The sequence below is a fragment of the Anolis carolinensis genome, chromosome 4 (genome assembly GCF_035594765.1).
Source record: "Anolis carolinensis isolate JA03-04 chromosome 4, rAnoCar3.1.pri, whole genome shotgun sequence".
Classification (NCBI taxonomy): Eukaryota; Metazoa; Chordata; class Lepidosauria; order Squamata; family Dactyloidae; genus Anolis; species Anolis carolinensis.
Window position 1 is genome coordinate 71470581 of NC_085844.1, and position 23123 is coordinate 71493703.

At 37.4% G+C, this 23123-nt stretch overlaps 1 protein-coding gene across 3 annotated transcripts in view; it reads right to left on the minus strand.

The window, feature by feature from the left end:
* Nucleotides 1-3020: 3020 nt before the first annotated feature.
* The window catches only part of mbp (myelin basic protein), a 156799-nt gene continuing 136696 nt past the window's right edge, over nt 3021-23123 (minus strand). For 2 of the 3 annotated variants that reach the window (XM_008108754.3, XM_008108756.3), the window contains 5 exons: nt 22054-22164; nt 17693-17728; nt 12897-12929; nt 9591-9698; nt 3021-4802 (listed from right to left, as the gene is read on the minus strand). In XM_008108754.3, the coding sequence (XP_008106961.1) occupies nt 4746-4802; nt 9591-9698; nt 12897-12929; nt 17693-17728; nt 22054-22164 (345 nt within the window). In that variant the 3' untranslated portion in view covers nt 3021-4745. The remainder of the gene's footprint in view (nt 4803-9590; nt 9699-12896; nt 12930-17692; nt 17729-22053; nt 22165-23123) is intronic. The other variant, XM_008108755.3, reaches the window with a different exon arrangement.

Sequence of the window (23123 nt, forward strand, 5' to 3'; positions counted from 1 at the left end):
CCCCAAAATTTTCCTTCTCTACTATATCCTCATGTATATTGAAGTCCCTCGCCCCTTTACATTATCCCAACAACCCAAGTCATGATGAAGACCTAGGCAGATGGTTCATCAAGAAGGACTAAGAAGCTTCCCAACCTACTGACTCCTGCCTCCCCAAATCCTTGTCATTTGATTTCAGATTTTGGTAGAAAGAGAAAGCTCATTTTAAATACTAGTAATAGACAACTTTGACAGGTCTGTGCACCAGTTTTATTTCTTTCAACCCTGTCAGCAGCTATTTTAACAAAATCAAGAGACTAAAAGTGTTCTATTTTAATGCTCCTTCCATCAAAAGCCCTCACCTTGTTTTAATAAAACAAGGGAAGCAGAAGATATATGTTTTGCTTTGATGATGGATGTTGGCTTTCCTGAGCTGGGAGCATGATTCATTTAGTTACTCATTGTTGGGGATAGGAGGGGGGTTGCAAAACATGCAGCCTATTACCCACCTATGCTGAATCCCAGAGTGGTAAGTGCTGATCCCTCAAAGCTATTGTTTTGTTATTTTAGTTTTGCCTGCAAACCAGGCAACTAAAATTGACCTTCAAAGTGACATTTTTCCCAACCCTGCAAAAAACCAACTTGAAACCAAAAATGAAAAAAGGAATGACAATCTGCCAAAATGATGACGAAGAGTAATGGTCATCACTTTATTAATGTCTGCCACAGTAAAACAATGTGTAGCACTCTGGAGGAAAGCCTCCTACCTCACTCACAGTTCCCCACACTCCTGTAGTCACTCTAAATATTGTGGAGAAGAACTTAAAAAGTAAGTAACACCTTTTTTTTTTTGCTTCATGTTGTGCCTTGGATTATGGATGACTTATTTGTTGTTAAATTTAGTAGTTAGCACAATCCTAAGATGGCTCAATCAAATTGTGTTTGATTGACCTCCTCCTGCAAATGGTAACATGTGCCTTAGAAACATTTTCCTCAAATGGGACCTGCTAGTTGTTCTGTTTTAACATGTGTTTTTTCTTTCTTTCTTTCTTACAGCCTGTGTTACTGCCACTGGCTTGGCTTGAGCCCAGTTCTAAGCTCAGTGTTGAACAACAAACATGAAGTATAAGAATCAGCATATACTGAAGGGGGTGAAGGAGGAAATAGGATTTTGCTGTGTTCTACAAAGCTGTGTGCCTGATGCACAACTTAGAATCTGGGAAGCATGTGATAGATTGGTTGTTAATGTTCTTTTTAAAAATCCTCTTTAATGGGAAATAAGTTTTTATTACAGAATATTTTACTTGTTGGCATGACAGATCCGGTGCCATGGATCCTTTCAAGGGGTTGCTGAGTTGAAAACAGAAAAGCTCCCCCTCCCCAACATACACTTAATAGTCTCATTTTAACCCATTATCTATCTTTTAACCCATATCTTTCTGTATTGGTTAAATCCAAAATTAGTTCTACGTGAAACAAACCCAATGAAATTGATGAGACTTTGATTGTGACTAACATGCCTAATTCATTTCATTTTAACACAACTGTACCCTACTGGCCACCCCTGTTAAATTGCCATGAGCATTGCTCCAGTACCTGCCTACAGGGTTGCTGCACAAAAGAGGTGTTGCATACTTTGTTCTGTGATGGCTCTGAATAAAACATGTAGGTATGAACAGAAATTAGGAAGAATATGGGTATCACATCAGATAGCTTGAGATGCACTGGTGTACAAAATAATATTGTGGAAATGTTTTCATAAAGGATAAAGAAATTTCATAAGTAGCCAGTCTATAGTAGAATTGGCACCATTGTATTGGTTTTCAGTTGTCACTGTGTGACTAAAATGTGTAAAGAGGACAAACCAATAGTAGTAATCCGAACTGGTCAATATATTTCATAGCATTCGAAGTAACTGATAGCAAAAGAGAGCAACGGGATAGGAAAATGTTAAACATCTCACATCATATTGTTGAATCTGCTTTAGTGAAATTCTAACATAACAGAGGGGCCTATCTTTGCAATCTGTAGTCGAGACTTCTTTGAGTATGTAATAGAACATTTGTGGCCAACGTGAGTGTTGAGATGACGAGAGCTTAAATTATGAGAGTTTAGAGCAACTACTGAAGACAGAAATCACGTTAAATCCATCAGAAGTTGAGGGGGTGATAGGGGGAAAACTTGTACTTCATGTCTACTTTTCACACTGACATGAACTCTTGTCTCCAGACTGCAGGTGGGAGTTTAGATCATCAAATGCGTCTTTGTGAAAGCATGAACAAAAGCCACCCACTAGCACGTCAGGTGACAACACAATCCTTCTCTGTCACATAGGGGATTCTTTGTGAACAGAGCCGGAGAAGAAGAATTGTATGTTCTTTCTCTTGTTCTCATTGCTATGAGTTATTGCTGTTTTGATGCTATTGAGTCCTTGAGTTTTTAGAAAATAAACTCCTTTACCAGTTCCAAGACAGCCTTGAGCAAATGATCCAGAGGGTTAGTCCCTGGAAAGAAGATATGAGTGACTTGTACTGATACATGATCTATGCTTCTGATGGCTTGGAATAACCAAACATACGGAATGATGCTTACAATTCAATATAGAGCATATTTACAAACCCTGCATTTTGAACAATTCTGTAAATTTACACAATGTAAAAGATGGTAGTTTGACTCTCTCCAGGAATGGCAAAATTTTCTGTGGCAAGCAAAGATAGGAGCGAAAAAATTCTTCACATTTTCATTTCCTAGTTTCTTGCTATGAATAACCAAAACATTCTGAAATGTTCATTGTCTAATTTATATATAACTAGTTGTGCCTGGCCACGCGTTGCTGTGGTTAGGACTTTATTTTTCTTTTCTTTTTCTTGTATGAACGTAGAGGCGTGGATGAGAGGTTGTGCTGTCAATTTTCGAGGTTGTGGGGTGTTTAGTTTAGTTGTTTTGTCCGGTGCCGTGATTCCATTACTCTTTTATATATATAGATGGAATGTTTGATAAAATAAATCCTTTGTATGAACCCTTTAAAAAAATTCTGCACATTTCATTAAAAGTTGAGTATTTTATTTCAATATTGATTTTTTATGAGTTGTTTTCATACACTTTTAAGAACAATACACTTAAATGAAACTCACTATTATGTTGTGGAATACACAACTGGGTGAGGCTACACATAGAAAAATACACATAGCCAATGACATTTGGAAAGAAGTTGTAATAGGTGTGTGCTTCAAAGTTTTGATATTCTGTTTTGTTTAGTTCCTGGGTTTTTCTACCCTCTCATCTTTCATTGCTGCATATTAAATATGTTGCTCGAAAACTATGGCAGATTAAAGTGATCTATCAGTAACAACAACCACATCCACTACATGTCAGTTGGCATTAACACAGATAACTCCATATATCTAATAGCCCGGCTAAAGGCAGGTGCCAACTTAGTCTTAACTCTACCATCTACAACATGTAAATAAGCTGAAATAAAACATTGCATGAGTAAAGAAAGGTCATTTAGAGACAGAATAGGTTGAATATTATAAAACAGTGCAATTCAGAAGAGCATTCTTCATCATGTAGATGGGTAAATCCATTTCCACATGTGTATACCTTAACGTATGTGCGAACCATTAAAATCTACTTCTAGTTCATTAGTTTTAATGTATGTTATCTGCAGTGCAACAGCACCGTTGGCTCTGATGCATTGCATGGTCATCTCTGCTGTGCTAACACAACACATCTAGAAATGTTAACTTCATATGTGCAGTTACTATCTGAAACCTCCTCACCAAAGGGCTTTCTATCATTTAGAAATTAGACTATATTTATTTAAGCTGCAAAAAAATTTCCTTACTTTGCAGCAAGTGCCTGTATGGAGCTGCAGGGACACCCATGGTTCACCTGGCCAGGTCGAGGTTCTCCTTCTTTGGGATTATCCCTCAATTTGTGTTGAGTCTAATTCAAGTTTGATATCCTGTTTTCTCTCTCCCAGCCACTCTTAATTCCTAATCGGATGGGCGTGACGAGCAATTAGTTATGCACAGGAACCTCCCTTAAGTGCACATGACTCTTTATTACCATTGCTCGGTCTCATTGAAACTGTAACAGCTGCCTTCTCCCATGTCTCAACATACCTTGTACTCACAATTTAATGTACCTTTCCACGACTGCCTACTCCAGTTAAGAAAAATAAATAAAAAATTGTGAGAGAAAGGGGGTATGAAAGAAAAATAAAAACTAAATGATAGCAAACCAAAACCAAAACAAAACCATTGGATAAACAGTCCTTGCAACTTCTGCACATGTTTTTATTGTTATTACAGTTTACAGCAGAGATCTCAAAGTTCATTAATGGAAACACTAATTTAGACCACTGTATGTCTTTCATGTTGTTATTTAAAGTTTAGTGAAAAAGAAATATGAAAGGGACTTAATATTGGATGAGCTTGAAAATTAAGGCCCTATATTCTTTGGAAACACCTTGAACAAGAGTGAATAATATGGGGAATTCTGTTACTTTCCTTAAAGTAAGGCTGACAGCAAGTAAAAGCACTGTTGCAAGTTGAGGGTGGGTTGTTTGTTTGTTTGTTTGTTTGCTTTTGTTCATCTTTTGCCAATACAATTTTGTGGACTTCAACTGCATGCACAACTCATCTGACTTTAACAAATAGATTGTGTTTCTATCTAGGGAATTCTGCAATTGGTTATTAGATCTTTAAGGCAGCCTATGTTATGAAGCAGAGAACGTAGCCCTTCAGTGACCCCTTAGAGCTTCAACGCCTAGCAACGGGAGAACCAGACCGGGATCCAGGTCGGGAACCAGAGCTTCCCTTTGGAAAGAAAAAGAAAAGAACATGGTTACAATGGACATTTTTGTTAAAGATACAATACTTGTGCGCAATAATAAACACTATTATTCCATTGATTCAGGTTATCGTACATGACTGCTGCCCAGTCTTCAATTGTGCTTTGCATCTCAATTATAAAATAAATGTAAAAAATATATATAAAATAATAATAGCAATAAACCATGATAACTCAGATGGGCCTTTTGCTGGGATCTGAAACAAACCCCATTTAAAGCGATTGAAGGATGCATATTAACAATATATACTGGCCTGTGTTCCAGATTTCTTTCATATGTGTTCTACACTGTATATATTTTTCCTTGTAAAAACGTTGTGGTATATATATATATATATATAAAATTTGCAAGCCCACTGAGTTTATTTTACTGAAATGTCAAGTACGTAGGACTTGCTAGTGTGTTCTACTGCAAATCTTTTATTCGATGAACTAGAGTCCAGTCACTGAAGCATTAATTATTTCTAATTGATTCTTTTCACAGTTGCTAGAGAAGCCAGACAAATGGAGATCATTAAAAATAAAACCAAAACCCCAAAAAAGAATAAGTGTGTTAGCTTGTTTATATATGATTAGCACCAGTGTCCAGCTACAACATCCACCATTTTGGGTTCAGCAAAAGGTGCATGTTTTATTCTTTAATTAGCGAGACTAATCTAAATTCTGCATTTTCCTAGTTTATACTGTGCCTCCAGTCACAAAAGGTAGCCAGGAAAAAACAGCTTGCCAATCCCACACTTGAAAATTTCCACTGCACTGAAGAAACCTCATTTCATTCTAGCTGCCTTTGGCAGGGATTGTAGGGAACGGACAAGGACAAGATCAAGGCACAAGTAGATGTGACATTGCAATAGTTCTACTGTAACTGATGGAAACTGTTGCAGGTAAAATTTGGAAGACCGCTCCCTTTTTTATTATTTTTTAATGGCTCTTGTCTAGAATATAGTTCTCTTTATAGATAAGAATTTCCTCCACTCTTCTATAGCAATTCCATAAACAGAAGGCAAGAGACCATACTGTTGCAGGTGGTTTAAGATGGGACTCAGATTAGAGCAGCACACATTTTCAGGGTTTTCTAGGTGTCAGGTTGATGGATTTAAAGATCACCAGACACGGGTTTTTCCCCTTCAGATTATCCCAGTAGAGCACATCCCCTGGATCCTCAGGTCTTCACATGAATATGCAGAACAGCATATGAATTTTGCAGAATAATAGTGAACCTTATTGAAATGAAGGACCTCTGGCCCAAGTGTACCATAAGGTCACAATGGAGGACCCAGAAAATGTCTAGAGAGGCCATGTTTTGTCAGATGTGCTTAAATGAAACTATAAATATAGGGGTTGTCCTGTATCTGTCTTTTAGAACTTCTCACTGTTTCTTTTTTTTTTTTTTTTGCATCTTCATGATGCAGGGCTAGCTGGCATTGCCCCCCCCCCCCCCCCCGATATGCAATGAGAAGTTGAACACTGTGAAAGCCATCCCCTGCACAACTATTAGCCTCCTCCCAGTACACCCAAATCAAGGAAAAGCTTCATGAGAACTACCACTACTCTTAATATTCCTCCAGCAATAGCAAGAATATCCCTGTGGGCAGGTAAACCTGGAAATCCCAACTGGATGCCCCCCCCCCCCCCCCCACAGGAGTCTTCCTTCAGGGGCAAACCAAGAATGGGCAACTTGGAAATCCCTGAACAGACTTGGAAGTGGAGTGAGCAGATCAAAAGACAACCTGGCAAAATGGCACTACCTGAAAGAATCCTCCACCTTGTGTGACTGTGGACAGAACAGACAACTCTGCGTCTGTATGCTTGTCCACAATGTCCTGCCTCATGTACAGAGGAAGAATTGCTCAAAGCTACAGACAATGTGGTTGCTGTTGCACATTTTTGGTCTAAAATTATTTAGCCACTTGTGACCCCTCTATCAGTTTTATACTTATTTATGCAATGTTTTTGACATGAAATAAAATAAATATAAAGGTACAGATCTGTACTTCATGATTTACAGTAGAGTCTCACTTATCCAACACTCGCTTATCCAACGTTCTGGATTATCCAACACATTTTTGTAGTCACTGTTTTCAATATATCATGATATTTTGGTGCTAAATTCGTAAATACAGTAATTTCTACATAGCATTACTGTGTATTGAACTACTTTTTCTGTCAAATTTGTGGTATAACATGATGTTTTGGTGCTTAATTTGTAAAAGCATAACCTAATTTGATGTTTAATAGGCTTTTCCTTAATTCCTCCTCATTATCCAACATATTCGCTTATCCAATGTTCTGCCAGCCCGTTTATGTTGGATAAGTGAGACTCTACTGTAGTTCTTTAATTGTTTTGTCCCTTTCCAATTTCTGTTGTGTGATGATATTTTGATGATACAGTTGGCAAGCATTGCATTATCTCCTTTCAATGTTTGCAATCTCATCTGCCACTAAGCCACAGCATGGCTTAGTTTCATCTATCTGAGTAGGCAGAGGATTGTAATTATATTTAATGGACTATTAATTATGTCTTATGAACCATTGATTTTCTACATTATTGTAAACATTAAGATTCATGACTACATTAAGATTCATGACTTGTCGTAGGAATTTTTCTTTAATTAGCTGTTGTTGAAGGAGACAGACTTTTTAAAGAAAATGCTGGGTAATAGCGAAGTAATGGGCAGCAGTGATATAAAGTTATTATCTATTCATTATAGAAAATAAACGTGTCTGTTTGCAAATGTTTATCAAGGATATTGGGAACAATGGGTGAAAGCACAATAATGTCTGTCAGGAGGGAATGATGGACTAATATGATGTCATTCTAATGACTTATAAATTTAATGGTCAGCTCTAATAGCATAGAAATTAAAATTGTGGTTAATGTAATAGCTATTTTCCCAGAAATACCAAAGTTGCATGAAAACAAACTTTTGGGAAAAAAATGCTTAAGTATGGATATTGATGAGAGCAAGCAATTCAAAAACAAAACAATGGATAATAATCATTAGGAACAAGGTGGAACAGTTATACATACTTTAAAGTAGCCCTGTTTATGTCACATTATAATTCAAAATATAAAATTAGTGTAAACCATAATTAATCCTGCTCCCCATGTATCAGGCAATTATTTACAAAATAGCCCATTAAAATACATCTAGATGCTTGACAAAGCAAGGTAGTTTTATTGACAAAACGTATTATTGTAGCTTGTTATTCTAATTTCTGGCTGGCCTTAAGTTCATGCATACTTAATGACTTGTGTTTGGAATTAGCTAAACAACAAAACTTAGATTTTGTAAAATTTTGACTTAGGGGTAACCTTGTTTCTACTGAGAATTAGAAAACTTCCCCCTATCACTTTCCAATTTACAAAATTAAGTTGTAATTTTTTTTAAAAAAATGAAATGGTAGTGGTCATATTAATTTCTGAACTGTGAAAAACCTTTCATTGCAACATCACATTTTGAAGAATCACACTGGCTTCATGACTTGGCTCAAGATGTGAGCTGCCAGGTTCAAACAATATACTGTATTTGCCCTGGAGAATGGGATATTATGATGTCCATGCCCATGAGCATGCCCATAGAAACAAGCCATCTTCTCCCCAATTCATCTACAACTTGCCATTCAAAATTGATGAGCCTTAAATTTGAAATCAGCAAAGGATAAATGATCACATTTTGTATATCTAGATCGTTGATTGTATTCTTTCTCTCATTTACAGTACTGCTGTGTATGAAGTTTAAACAAGGACTATAATTTCCTTTGAATTAAACCAGTTTATATTTTCATGGCAATTGCACAAATTTCTCAGAAGACATAACAATGGCTGGAAATAGTATTTTGGTATGCAATTTCCTACACGGCTTAAAATAAGGTGACAGCTCTATCATTGTAAATATGCAGGAAATCAAATCAAATCAAATATAACTTTGGTCTATGGTTGTTGTTTTATAACAAATACACCTGTATTTAATCATTGCTTGGGAGTGATTTCATCTACACCTCCCATATGACTGGAGTCTTCAAGGTAGCAATTGCGTTATAGCTAGCTAACTATTTTATAAACCTGAGGACTAAATTTGCAGATGAAAAGAAACATTTATTCAAATCAGTTATCATATATTGGAGTCTGCTTATTCATGTGTCACATTGCTCACTTCCCAGCGGGATTTTTTAAAAATAAAATCAACTTCTTCAGATTGCTCTCTTGTGAGATGCCATCATCAGGATTGTAGATAATGGATTGTAGGCATTGGTTATAATATTGGTTATAAACCTTTTCTTAGTGTAGATTTTTTATTATTATTATTATAGTGTCACTTGACTGGTGTGAGAAAATTGGACATCTACAGAGACGTTGCCCAGGGGACGCCTGGATTTGTTACCATCCTGCTGGGAGGCTTCTCTCATGTGCCCACAAGCTAGAGCTGACAGACGGGAGCTCATCCCATCTCACGGATTCAAACCGACAACCTTCAGGTCGGCAACCTAATCTTCAGGTCAGCAGTCCAGCCGGCACAAGGTTTTAACCCATTGCGCCACTGTGGCTCTACTAGTATAGATAGTGCAAGGTAAATAGGTAGATACACTAGACAGATAATGTCATATGCCCAACTGTTCTACAGACTTGCTAGTACCCTTTGAACAAATTAAGTCCCTTTTTTTGAGATGATTGTTTGGGGTTCTTTCTAGTTTCCCTCTCTTTCCCTCATAGTTTGTTATTGTAATAATTTTTAATTTTCTCCCCACATTACCAGTTTAAAGATTTTAGACAATGTTCCCTGGGCATCATATCCCTTCTGTCCCTTTTGACGTTCAAAGAATTTGCCGCTCCCATAGCCAGGCTTGTGAGTTTCACCACCCTGAAAAAGAGAAATTGCAAATACCTCTAGTGTGTCATTTGAATGCATTACTTTAGAATATGAAAATTGGGGCAAATTTTTCTTAAACAAGCACATAAAACAATGGGGCTGTGATAATATACCAACTTATTTAGAAGCAAGATCCACTGCAACCAGTATGGCTACATATGAGACTTTCTTCCAAAGAAACAATGGCAAAATTAAATGATCATCATTGTTAGCAGTATGATATTTAATAGGAAAGATGAAAATGTGAAAACAAGATCACTGAGAATAAACATGTACTTACATAGCAGCATAATCCCCTTGTTGGAAAGCATTGTTAAAAATGAGGAAAGGTCGATGAAAGTTATTGCATAACTGTATGAAAGAAACTGATAGACTTAGCAGAACTTGGCTGAGCAACTGTGAAAAGGCACTTTAATTTAAGAAAAGAACTGGTAAATAAAATGTGCAACACCCATGGATGCTGATGAAAACTTATTCAACACATTGCACTACAAGCAAAATGGCCCTTTTAAAAAATTAAACCACTGCAGTCTATCTTGTACACAACATTAATTTTGAAGGGTAAAAGATCATTGTGGAATCCATACCTGCCCAGTTTGCTCGGGTTGCTACCTAATATATGGTGGAAATGACTTGGAACTGAACTGAGAACCATTCAAGCGTTTAACTGAAACAATAAAGTGATTGGCAATGATCTTTTATGGCCTAGCAAAATGTCTTGCTGATGATGGACACTGCCATTGTGCTCTTGCTGTAAATTTAATCTAACATCACTCTATGAGCTTTCATTTTGTTTATGACTTCCATGCACCTCTTTTAAATCCATTATACCCAAGCGATATTTCTTAAAGTACCAACAGTTAGACTTGTACTTCACCAGAGTGACAAACACAGATGCCTTAAGCAGAGGGGAAACTGTTGAAAATATGATTAAGGTCCTGTTCCACTATTATTCTACATTTGTGGACTTTGCTTCCAAAGGGTTACCAAATTCCAAAACAAAATAAAAAAATGTGTTATAGGGGTCAGCTCATTGTGACTTTTTGTTGTTTATTTGTTCAAAACTTTCAAAATATATCAAATCACTATGATACAGTGCTTAGAAAATTGCATTTTATAGCAAAAGAATGTACATCCTCAGCACATTTTTTCTGAGTCTAGTAAAATTTGTTCAAGTGGTTATGGTACTTTTTGGAAAAAAGCTCCACAATTGTGAATTTTGATGAAAGTAACTTTACCTGCAGACATTTAAATAACCACACTGGTTCAATATTAACAAACAAAAAAAACACACACACACCACATCCTACCTTACAATTGCTATCAATACCTAATATTCGAGTGTCGTATGGTTTCTGGGCTATATGGCTGTGTTCTAGCAACATTTTCTTCTGATGTTTTGCCTGCATCTGTGGCTGGCATCTTCAGAGAATTACAGCTACAGAGGCAGGCGAAACGTCAGGAGAAAATGCTGTTAGAACATAGCCATACAGTCTGGAAACCACACAACACTCCAATGATTCCAGCCGTAAAAGCCTTCAACACTACAATACCTAATATTTACCCAAACATGATGATTATACTTTGATAAGGTAAGCTTCAATATTCTTTTCCAGAATAGTTTTAAAAGCTAGGATTGGTCCCCCCCCCCCCCTAGCCATGTCTTGTCCTGTCAACTATTATTTGGAGTGACACTGGGTCATCTTGACATGCACTTAGTCCAAAAGATGCTTTTTTAACTCCTTTGTTTATTGACAGACCTTTCCTCATCAGATAATCAAGGCCATCTAGTTTCTGGTTGTGAGGTTTTTATATCATCATCTGTTAACATTAATTAGTACAAGGGATACAAAGAATATGGGCATTTGCATCCTTGATTTAAAAGGGAGAGGAAGAAAAGGAAATCTTTTCACTTTGGAACTTGGTTGGGGAGCTTTTGTTTGCACCAAAAGTATGTAGCTTTCCTGCACAAAAACCATTTTTTTCATACAGGAGACAGGGTATTTTATGGAAAACCATCTACAAAATGTTGGGTTGGGTTTTTTCTTTGCATGACAGTGTCTTTTGGACAGTCAATTCCCTGGCCCCTAAATTATGGGGGTTTTTTTGGTGTGTGTGCAGGAAAACCATGTAGATTTCTGCAAAATAAATAAATAAAATTAAATAAAGCCCTCCCCCATCCATGAAGTCCTGAGAACAATCAACTGTATTCTAATGGATCAGGAAGTAAACTGGTAAAATTGTTAGTTTTTGCATAGAGATGCAATAAATTAAGATGTACATCTCTAACTGGTATCAGTTAAGGGTAGAAATAGGAGCTGAGCTGATAGTTGGGGGCAGTTATCTGGGAAATATTTTAGCAATGGTTCTCAATCTGTGGATCCCCACCAGGTGTTTTGGCTTACAACTCCCAGAAATCCCAGCCAGTTTACCAGCTGTTAGGATTTCTGGGAGTTGAAAGCCAAAACATCTGGGGACCCACAGGTTGAGAACCACTGATTTCAGTTCTTTTTCATTGGAGAAAGTTTAGATCTTCATAGTGACAATATTTCTTTTTTACATTTACACTCTTCAATGTTCTGTTGCATTATGGCATTCTAATAGTTAATGCAATTTAATAGCTTTCGGCATAGTGGTTTCGTTTATATAATTCAGCTTACCATGAAGAATAATAAAAAAAGTCTTCTTTTTCTTCATTTCAATACATGGCCATGCTAATAGCTAAACGGTCACATTACACTACAATAAAATGCAAAATGTATATACCGTATCCAATAGTTTATATTTTGGCTCTGTGCAGGTGGCCTTGCATGTAATGTATTATTTTGAGCAACTCACCCTTTAAAAAATGTCATCACCATTTCACAAAACACAGAAATCAGTAGAACCTCTAAGTAGCCTTAAAGGAAAGAGGTGTCATGAAGTAAAGTTGTTTGGGGCTCAAGTTAACAGGTTTTAAATTACTCTGGAAGTCCGGTGAACTTTTGAATTAAAGCAAGCAATGAAACCATGGATGTAAAGAAATTGCTTTAGAGCTGGGAATGAATTAGAAAAAAATAAGCAAAGAAGCAGTAGTCATAAACACAAATGGCAGGACTAGGCTAAAAAGGCAAAACACCTGGGAAATAAATGCTGTTTGGGTCAGGGAATGGTAATATGGTTGCAAGTGAAAGCATTTTCATCACTTACCCAGCTAAATCTGCTGAAGGGCGATCCTCTCCCCTGTGCATATAAGAAACAGAAACAGTGACATGGTGACCACCGTGGGACCAAAGAGCACTGAAAGTGTACAGGAGAAGAATCCTCAGCAGAAGAGGGTTCCTTTGTTGACTAGGATCCAAGTTTCAAAAATAAAAAGAGAGACAGGTACTACCATTTTGAGGTGGTATAATGTTACAATGGGCTCTTGACAATCACTAGGATTTGGTTCCAGAAGCCCACATTGGTACCAAAATCCATGGATGCTCAAGTCCCCTTATGTACAATGTGGCGTATATAAAATAGCAAAACCAATGTTTGCTTTGGAGATTTAAAAAAAATGTCAAGTTGTGAATGGTTGAATTTGTAGATGCAGAATCTATCGATATGAAGAGCCAACTGTACTTCAAAATGCAGTGCAGTGGTTACAAGGATTTGGAAAATTCATATTCCAGTTCCTAAATCATGCAACTCATTGGGTGATTTTGGCCCAGTTACTTTCTTTCAACTTTATCTACTTTTAGACCAAAGGAGGAGAGGAGACATCTATGAGCTCGATGGAGGAAAGGAAGAATGTAAATGTGATTTCATTTCTTTGTGTCTTAAAGGCATTTCCAACCTACGGAGTCCCTATCTATCACAGATTTTTCTTGGCAAGATTTATTCTGAGTGAGTTTATTATTGCTTTCCTCTGAGGCTGAGAGAGAGGGACATACCCAAGCTCATCCAGCGTGTTTCCCTGGTCAAACAGGGGATTGGAAACCTGGTCTCCAATACTTAAAGCACGACATCACACTGGCTCTATTAACTATTTAAATATAACTAATAAATTGTAAACGAATTTTGGATGTTAATCTTAAAACACATCTTCTTATGAGAAGTTGCTTAAAAATGACTAGGAAACTAAATCCTCAGAGAATTATAGCTTGTAGTACTTAGGGTAAAAATACATGTTCAGTCATTATCAGTTTTATGCAATTTGATTTGGATATTAAGATGTGTATCTGTAAAAAAAGGAAAATAAATGCAAACAATTCTATGTTGTAAGTTTTATAAATTGCATGATTTTTATCAATGAAACAAATTCATTATATCTGCTACAGTGTCTAATCATTTAGGAAAGAACTGTGCCTGAGAACTAGTTCAAAAACAGTTTTCCCATCAACATTTTAGAGCACCTGATTCAGACTTTGTATCTCTTTGTATTCTATAGTTTCCCATAACATGTAATGTAGGCAATAAATACAATGAGAAGAACTGACTGGCATGTTTGGAGCTCTGGTTCTCTAGATCAGCAGTGTTTGTTAATGTAAGGCACAACCGGCGAAAGCTAATACAAATGAATTCTTTGGTTTTCAAGAAAAACCATTTGCCTTATATCACAAAATGTGTTTTTTTTCCATGTCAGGAGTGACTCAAGTTGCTTCTGGTGTGATAGAAGTGGCCGTCTGCAAGGACGTTGCCCAGGGAACACCCGGATGTTTTGATGTTTTTATCATCCTTGTGGGAGGCTTCTCTCATGTCCCCACATAGGAAGGTGGAGCTGACAGACAAGAGCTCACCTCACTCCTCAGATTTGAACTGCTGACCTTTCGGTCAGCAGTTCTGCCAGTACAAAAGTTTAACCCATTGCACCACTGGGGGCTCCACAAAATGTGGTGATAAAGAGGGCTACCAGACTGAAGTTGAGTCCTGATGAGACAAAAATCTATGGGTCAGTGGGTCCAAGGTCTGGGAATCGTGTTGCTTACCTCTTCAGGGTGGTGTTACACTTTCTTTAAAGAAACAGCTACATCACTGGAAGGTGCTACTAGATTTAGATCTCCATCTGTCACTGGGTGACCTCAGTCCATTAAATACTTTAATTGATGTGTCAACACCATCTATTGTCCTATCCCCTTGCAACTGTGATTCATGCACTGATGACATTATAGACTATCATAATGCATGTTTTTGTTGGGCTGACCTTGATGCCTGATTTGGAATCTATAGTTAGTGCAGAAGGCAGCAACTGGAATAATAAAAACTTTATAATGTAGTAATAATACTTTATTTATTCCCCCTATCTCGCCAAAGGAAATGCTCAGTAGATCACTGTGCTGTCTTCCTATTAGGCACCAAGCCATTTCTGTGGTTATCTTGTTGATCTGTGAATCCCTTAGGGCCAAGGTATTAGATATATAGCTTCTTCCATACATGTGGCCAGTTGACTCTCACTGTTCCATAACAGGAATGCTGTTGCCTAACTTTACAAATCAAATGTTTCAGTAGTGCCACTTACCATTTGGAATATTCTCCCCTACTGACTTTCAAGGGGAGGAAACAGTGTCGGGTTGTAAAATGCCACTTAGAATCACATTTATTTTCACATGCCTTTCCTGCCCAGCAATGACAATTTCCCTTGCTCCATTTGTATGACGTATAACCATGCAACATGTGGGTCTAATATAAATTTAGGTTCTCAGAGTTGGAGAAAGAAGCTTCTAGGATAGAGAAATGAGCTATACCACAAGGTACAGAGCTTTGACTGTTTGAAGGAGGAGGTGGAGTGTGAAGAAGCAATGCAGGCAGCAACCTGCTGAGATGAACAGCTGTCCCTGGAAGCCGAGGAAAGACTAAAAAGCAGTAGAAGAAAAAGTAGAACAAGTCTTCCTAATCTGAGGGTGTATGGAGCTGTTTAGAAATTGGGAAAGTAGTTTTTAACTTCTGGTAGCAGGCAATTATGGCCTCTTATAAATGACCCTTACAATGTGTCCTATTTTTGAAAATAATCCCCAATATGAAAGAATTGTCAGATGACAACATTATGTTTGGGGATGCCTTCTTTTTGAAGAGCTGTCCTATCTGAGTTTGGTTTAAAGATAAGAGCAGGAAGACAGTATAGCTGGGACCTTGACGTTGCCAGTCAATAACACTAAGGGTGTAGACTAAGGAGGCATGCGGGTTACTCTCTCACACTTAACTTGATCAAGATGTTCTGCATGCCTCTTTTTTATAGTAATCCTATCTATCTATCTATCTATCTATCTATCTATCTATCTATCTATCTATCTATCTATACATATACATACACACACACACACACACACTGTATATACTCAAGTATAAGTCGAGTTCTTCAGCCCTTTTTAGGGTTGAAAAAACCCCCCTCAGCTTATATTCAAGTGAGGGTCCTGGCTGGCTTACATTTGGGCCGGCTTATACTTGAGTATTTAGGTAATCAGAGTTGGACTGTCTTAACTTATTAAAGTTTTATTATTATCTTAAATTCCAGTTTTATGTAAATACAGTAGAGTCTCACTTATCCAAGCTAAACGGAACGGCAGAAGCTTGGATAAGCGAATATGTTGGATAATAAGGAGGGATTAAGGAAAAGCCTATTAAACATCAAATTAGGTTATGATTTTACAAATTAAGTACCAAAACATCATGTTATACAACAAATTTGACAGAAAAAGTAGTTCAATATGCAGTAATGTTATGTTGTAATTACTGTATTTACGACTTTAGCACCAAAATATCACGATATATTGAAAACATTGACTACAAAAATGGCTTGGATTATCCAGAGGCTTGGATAAGCGAGGCTTGGATAAGTGAGACTCTACTGTATTCAAAAACATTTAACCTACTGGCACCTCAATTAATGTGATTTTATTGGTATCTATTTTTATTTTTGAAAATTACCAATAGGTGCTGCATTTCCCACCCTCATTTATAAGTTTTCCCAGTTTTTTTGTGGTAAAATTAAGTGCCTCGGCTTATATTCAGGTTGGCTTATACTTGAGCATATACAATATATAGATATCTTTTTAAAAAGAAATATTGTGCATTTTTTATTCTTGGGGTAATATATCTGTGGCTACTCTCATAATGTTCAGGAGGCTAGACAGAGCCAGTCCAACAATGAGGCGAATTAAGCGGTTGCTTGGGGTGCAAAACATACGGGGGCGCAGTTGAGACTGCTTTTCCTGTTGATTTCTTGTAAAACATGATGTTTTGGTGCTTAATTTGTAAAATCTTAATGTAATTTGATGTTTAATAGGCTTTTCCTTAATCCCTCCTTATTATCCAACATTTTTGCTTATCCAATGCTTTTTTTTTTTAGTGATTGGTTTGGGGGGGGGGGGATGCCAAAATTCTGTTCATCTACACTTGAAAAATACCTAGGGCCGGCTCTGAGGCTAGATGATGAGAAACATCAAAGCTTTGCCCTCCTTTTAGTTTAAAGCCAGAGGAAATCTCACTAAGAAAATGAAGAACCACTCAGCCAGAAGAGAAAGGCCTTAATGCTTATCAACATGCAGCTGCTTTGAAACAGTGGTATGCATAAAAAAGGTGTTGTGTAAGTAACATTTGCAATATTATGGGAAAAGGAAGTACAGTAGAGTCTCACTTATCCAACACTCGCTTATCCAACGTTCTGGATTATCCAACGCATTTTTGTAGTCAATGTTTTCAATACATCGTGATATTTTGGTGCTAAATTCGCAAATACAGTAATTACTACTTAGCATTACTGCATATTGAACTACTTTTTCTGTTAAATTTGTTGTATAACACCATGTTTTGGTGCTTAATTTGTAAAATCATAACCTAATTTGATGTTTAATAGGCTTTTCCCTAATCCCTCCTTATTATCCAACATATTCGCTTATCCAACGTTCTGCTGGCCCGTTTATGTTGGATAAGTGAGACTCTACTGTAATTCCAAGTAAGGAGGCCATTGCTCAGTACACTTGGGACCTCTAACATGAATCCATGACAAATGTCCACATGAGACTTACCTTTGCCTGCATGGGGGGAGTTGACCTGGGTGACACCTAAAGAGGAAATTAGGTATTAGACTATATCTTCAGAATGTATTATTCTAAACAACATTGCATTCCAGAGAGCCTGTTCCTTTTTTGAGGATATTCTATTTTCTAGTGCCTCCAGTCCCACTCAATTCTAGCAGTTAAGCAATATTCTGTCTCCACTGAACATGTTCAGTCCTTATTGAGGATGCTTGGTTCTCCCCTACCACAAGGTGTTTTCTCCTCTTCTATTTTCTACTGTAAATTTTAAGGTTCTTCCACTTTTCTAGTTCTTGGTAAGTGATGATCTTTTGACTACATAAATGACAAGTGGCCAGAGAACTGCATTAGTATTTTAAAAAACTAAATGGCGTGATAATGGCCATTTCAGGTGCTTTCTGTGGGCAGAAGGAGGGGTCTGCACTTTCCATTTTAGGCAGCCAAATGTTTTTAGTTGGGCCTGTCTGAGACAAAATGCTGAAGATGATTCTAGCTACTCTGTGCCATTTCACCTCCCTCAGGTCTATCTTTTACTGTCTTCTACCCTGTACAATCAGCATTATAGCAAATGAATCTGATCAGCCTTTATGTAGGTATTACTACCCTTTAAAATCCCACAATTATCACTGAATGTATAGCCAGATCCTATACATATGAGTTGAACTGAGTTTATTCTTAAGTAATAATCTTACCGATGTGCTGCAAGATTCTACAGAATTCAATGTTTACAGAGAAAACAAACTTCTAGGGTCTCTCTCCTGTGTGTGGATAATACTATTTTGCTACATATGTGATTATACATGCTGGATGCTAGAAATTAAGTGAATGTGATAATGTCCCAAAAATTGTAAAGGTGTTTTTTTTTACTGAACCTTATTTGTTTCAGATTTCATTAAGAATTTCTCTTTGCTCTTTATTATTCGAAAATATCCCGAAAGATATTCCAGCACATTTCTTGAGGAAAAGATCTCATTTGATATCTAGTGTGATCTTCAAATCCTGTTAAGATTCCTCAGAATGAAAATGATTATAATGAAGAGGATCAACTGTATGATTCTCATTATTCATAGAGCCTTTTTGATATGCAAACTCAGACTGCTGTATATTCTAGTTCCCAGAAGAATGTTGCTAAGTGGATTTCTCTCATTTTAATCTAGATCTTATGGGTAAATTTATTACAGAACCTAGCCCAATTTATTAGTTCCTCAGGAAAGGATGCTGGGAGAACTATGTTAGCACCCTTACATCATATTCTCTTCCCTTTGATGGTGTGTAGCAAAACAAAGCATATGAGCTATTTTCTATCCACTTGGTTTTGGTTTCCTTTGCAAGCGCAGGTAGCAACCAATTAAGTAGAGCAAGAAGTAAAAATAGGAAGACAAAATATAGGCGCTTGCTGCTTTCAGCAGTTATCATGTATCTCTAGTAATGCCTCTTAAAAGTAGCCTAAGACAGGCCATTGTAAGCTTACAATGTACTGTCTTAGGCTACTTTTAAAATGTTCTTTATTGGTTGGATTTTCCGCTCTTCCACTTTTCAGATACTTAAAAGGTGGCAGGGGAATGATCTATTATGAATAGCAAAATTTTCAGACAGCTCCCTGCTTATGTAGCTCTTTACTCTGGCTTATGGGATGAGCCTAAGGGATTTACAAAGCAGTTCACAAACTAGAAACAGTTTATCAGACGTGTAAAACATTCAGGAGGAAATCTTTTAATAGGACTGTCAAAAATTGAAGGCAGCTTGACAAACAAGGGAGTCTCAGCATTTATGAGTGTCTGGTAAATTTACATTTTTAACAGCTCAGTCTTTTATACACCGTTTATATCTTTTGACTATGTAATCTTTGTGGACAAAAAGGACTCTCAACTTTTCACACCATGTGAGCCACAACTTACCGTTATCCTATATCAATTCTCAGGGAGATTCATATAAATGTTCATGTCAGTAATGTTTACTGTAGAGCTGATGTGAAAAGAGATTTCGCCAGAATACATTATCTCAAAGTTTATATTTCTTTTCTTTGGTAATGTTTTATGGAATTGAGGCAAGTATTTCCCCTTGCAAAAATTTCTTGTCTAGGCAGTTGATTGGTGTCATATTCTATTTTCTTTTCAATTTCAGAAATAGGGGGCTTGGGTTGTTGCATTTTTTGCCTGTAATGCCAGAATAACTTGGCTAGATTGGGATATCATGAAATTGGAGTCCTGTCTCCCTACATAATTAGAGCATTTTAGGTCCACTTTAATTACCATGGCATTGTAGTTTGGTGAGGCACCAGAAATTCTCTCTGGCTGAGAATTCACAATTCTTCTTCCTAAATTGAAATTCTTCACATGCTTCTGTTAGTATTAAAGCTGGCCAATTTTTTAAAAATTGAGACTTTCTTCCGCTCCTGAAAAATCAATTCTCAAGTGCACAATCATAACTAGCTTCTATTTTTCCCTCCCAGTTTTGCTTGTTTGGGAAATTGCTTCAAAACATAATCTTTGAAAGTAAAGGCTATTTTATAATCCTAATATGGGAAAACAAGAGCACAATATTAAATTCAAATCAAACAAAGGTAACAGATTGGTTTCTTTAAAGGTAGGCTGGAAATAGATGGTGCTGTAAATCAAACAAGTTTTTAAAGTCCCGTAATTGAAACTGCATGATTTATTGACCAGCCTTAAAGACAGGAGTTCAGTACAACTTTCTTCCAAGCTGCCTTAATAATAATATTGGTTCTAGTCTAGTGCCAATATATCCTCCAACATGTCACAGATTAAAATCAAGACACATCTGAACAAACAAGATCAGAATATGCTCAAGATGGACAAAGTTATTAATGAGGAAGAACACAAAAGTTTTCGTGGGGCTGCCCTTGGCCAACTAATGGCAGTTTCAGACAGCGGTAAAATCTGCTTCAACCTGAGTTTAAAAAACCTGGGTTGGGGCGAACTTTAGTCTGCACACAACCCCAAAAGCCCACACTTTCTGTGAGTGCTGTCTACATGTTTTCCCGGTACCTACCGAGAGAACAGGGAGACAGCCCCCACCTCTCCCAAAATCCCTTAAAAACAGCAGAAAACAGTAAAAATAACTTATCAGCCTCCATTAGGCCGCACAGCACAGTCCCTGGAATGTACCATTATGCGTGAAAACCTGGGGGGGGGGGAATCGCTCCTGCCTCCCCCTTGGTTTTTCTCGCATAATGGTACATCCCAGGGACTGTGCTATAAGGCCTAATGAAGGCTGGTAAGTTATTTTGATTGTTTCCCCCCATTTTTAAGGGGTTTGATGGGGAAATCTCGTACCTTCTGGGTGCAAGGAGCCTATAAGGTGAGGTATGGGTGTCTGGACAGGCCGCAGGGAAGTCCCAGGACTCCCCGTGGGCCTGTCCACACAGGCCATAACCCATTAGACTTGGGCCTTTCAGAAAGTTGTGTGTCTAATGGGCTATCAAATTAATTTGCTACAAACCAGGGTTTTCCTGGTTTGTGGCGAATTAATTCGTGTTTCCCTAGAATGTCATCTGGATGGTCCCTTTTTAATTGCGGGCACTCCCGCAATAAAGAGGCTGTCTGGATGCACCCTAAGAAGAGCAAAATCCCTTTCCTTCTCCACTCTCTCTGCTCAGTACAAATTTGTAGTTTCAACTCAGCTAGCAGCAATCAAAGTAAACTGAAGACAAAGGGGAAAAGGAATAGACAAACTGGCATTTTAAATGTACAGTAGAGTCTCACTTATCCAACATTCTGGATTATCCAACGCAGTAAATACAGTAATTACTACATAGCATTAATGTGTAATGAACTACTTTTTCTGTCAAATTTGTTGTATAACATGACGTTTTGGTGCTTAATTTGTAAAATCATAACCTATTTTGATGTTTAATAGGCATTTTCTTAATCCCTCCTTATTATCCAACATATTCGCTTATCCAACATTCTACCGGCCCATTTATGTTGGATAAGTGAGACTCTACTGTACCTGGAAAAAAAGGGTGGAGAGAGGATTACATTTTCCTAGCCAAATTGGGACAGTTGGTGCTGTGTCACTCTAATATGCATATAAGATCCACTCTCATAAGTCTTGGAGGGGAAGGATCCAGATATTCCCTTAAGATACTAGAAATAACCCTTCCATTAATGGGAATTCAATCGATTCTGGAAAATATATTTTTTACATTTGTATAGGAAACTGTGGATTTTTCAAAAGGAAATAGTATACACAATATTAGTTTATCTTATCAGTATTCTATTCTGCTATATAACTGACCTTTGGGTGCCATCAAGTAATTATTGTACTTTTTTAAAAAGGAGTGGATTTTCTTTACAGCCCAAAATGACTAAAATGGCAGGCAAACTTACAATGCTCTTGAAGAAGTGGACTACTGGGTTGTCATCCACATAATGTCCACGCTGAGACCTTTGGTGAGGCAGGGAACTTACGTGGCTAGCTCTGGCAGCATGGTGATAGTCCTGAAACACAGGATAGGTTATGCTTGTAGATCAATATGCAACCTGAAAGAAAAAATAAAACATGCTCTCCCTTGGAAAGCCAATATGCATCAATCACATCATTCTTAAATAAAGAGGAGATGAAAGGAAATGGAAAGAGATATTGGATACAGAAGAGCATAGAAACCTAATAGATCAGACCGAAGGGCTCATCCAGTCCAGCATAGTCTCCCAGATGCAGGGCACAAAGGCAATAGTTTTCTACCTGGTATTCAGAGATACACTGCTCTTGAATATGGATATTCCATTTTCAGCAGTTGTTGCTAAGGGCCCGTAACAGGCCTATGTATGGCATGCAATATTCTGCGTTCTGTTTTTGCTACAGATGTAATTCCTTGGCAGTGAAATATTTTATGGTTAATATGTTTGATGAAACATTACATTTGCAAAGATCAGTGTTTTCCTTATGAATTAGCATCTATCCTCTCACCACTTCTCCTTGAACCCCCTAGTCTTCTTGCACAGCACCTTCAAAACACGGGCATGGGCATTCAGTTCTTAATTGTTGATCATAAAATATGAAGCTGAGTCAGACCCCTGGTCAGTCCAGTCTGTGCTCTGACTGACCATGGCCTTTTGAAATCTTGCAACCAAAGATCCTTCTTGGGTATAGGTGCTGGGAACCCAGTTCTATCTGCAAATCATGTAGCATTGTTGTTGACCTATGGCCCAGAAATCTTAGTATGCATTTATCTTTTGGCAAATAAAAAAGAAATGTTGAACGGAGGTCTTTGATTTTGACAGTCCCCAGTTGGTCAATAATTTAAATATTTAGGATATGGAACTATTTGCATGAGATTAGGCTGCTCTTTTCTTTGCAACTGGGGGTGGATACAGAAAGCCATTTAGCATAGGATGGCTTCTTTGTAACCTCACCACATTTTACAGCCATATGAAGAACAGCTCACTTGTGTTCAACT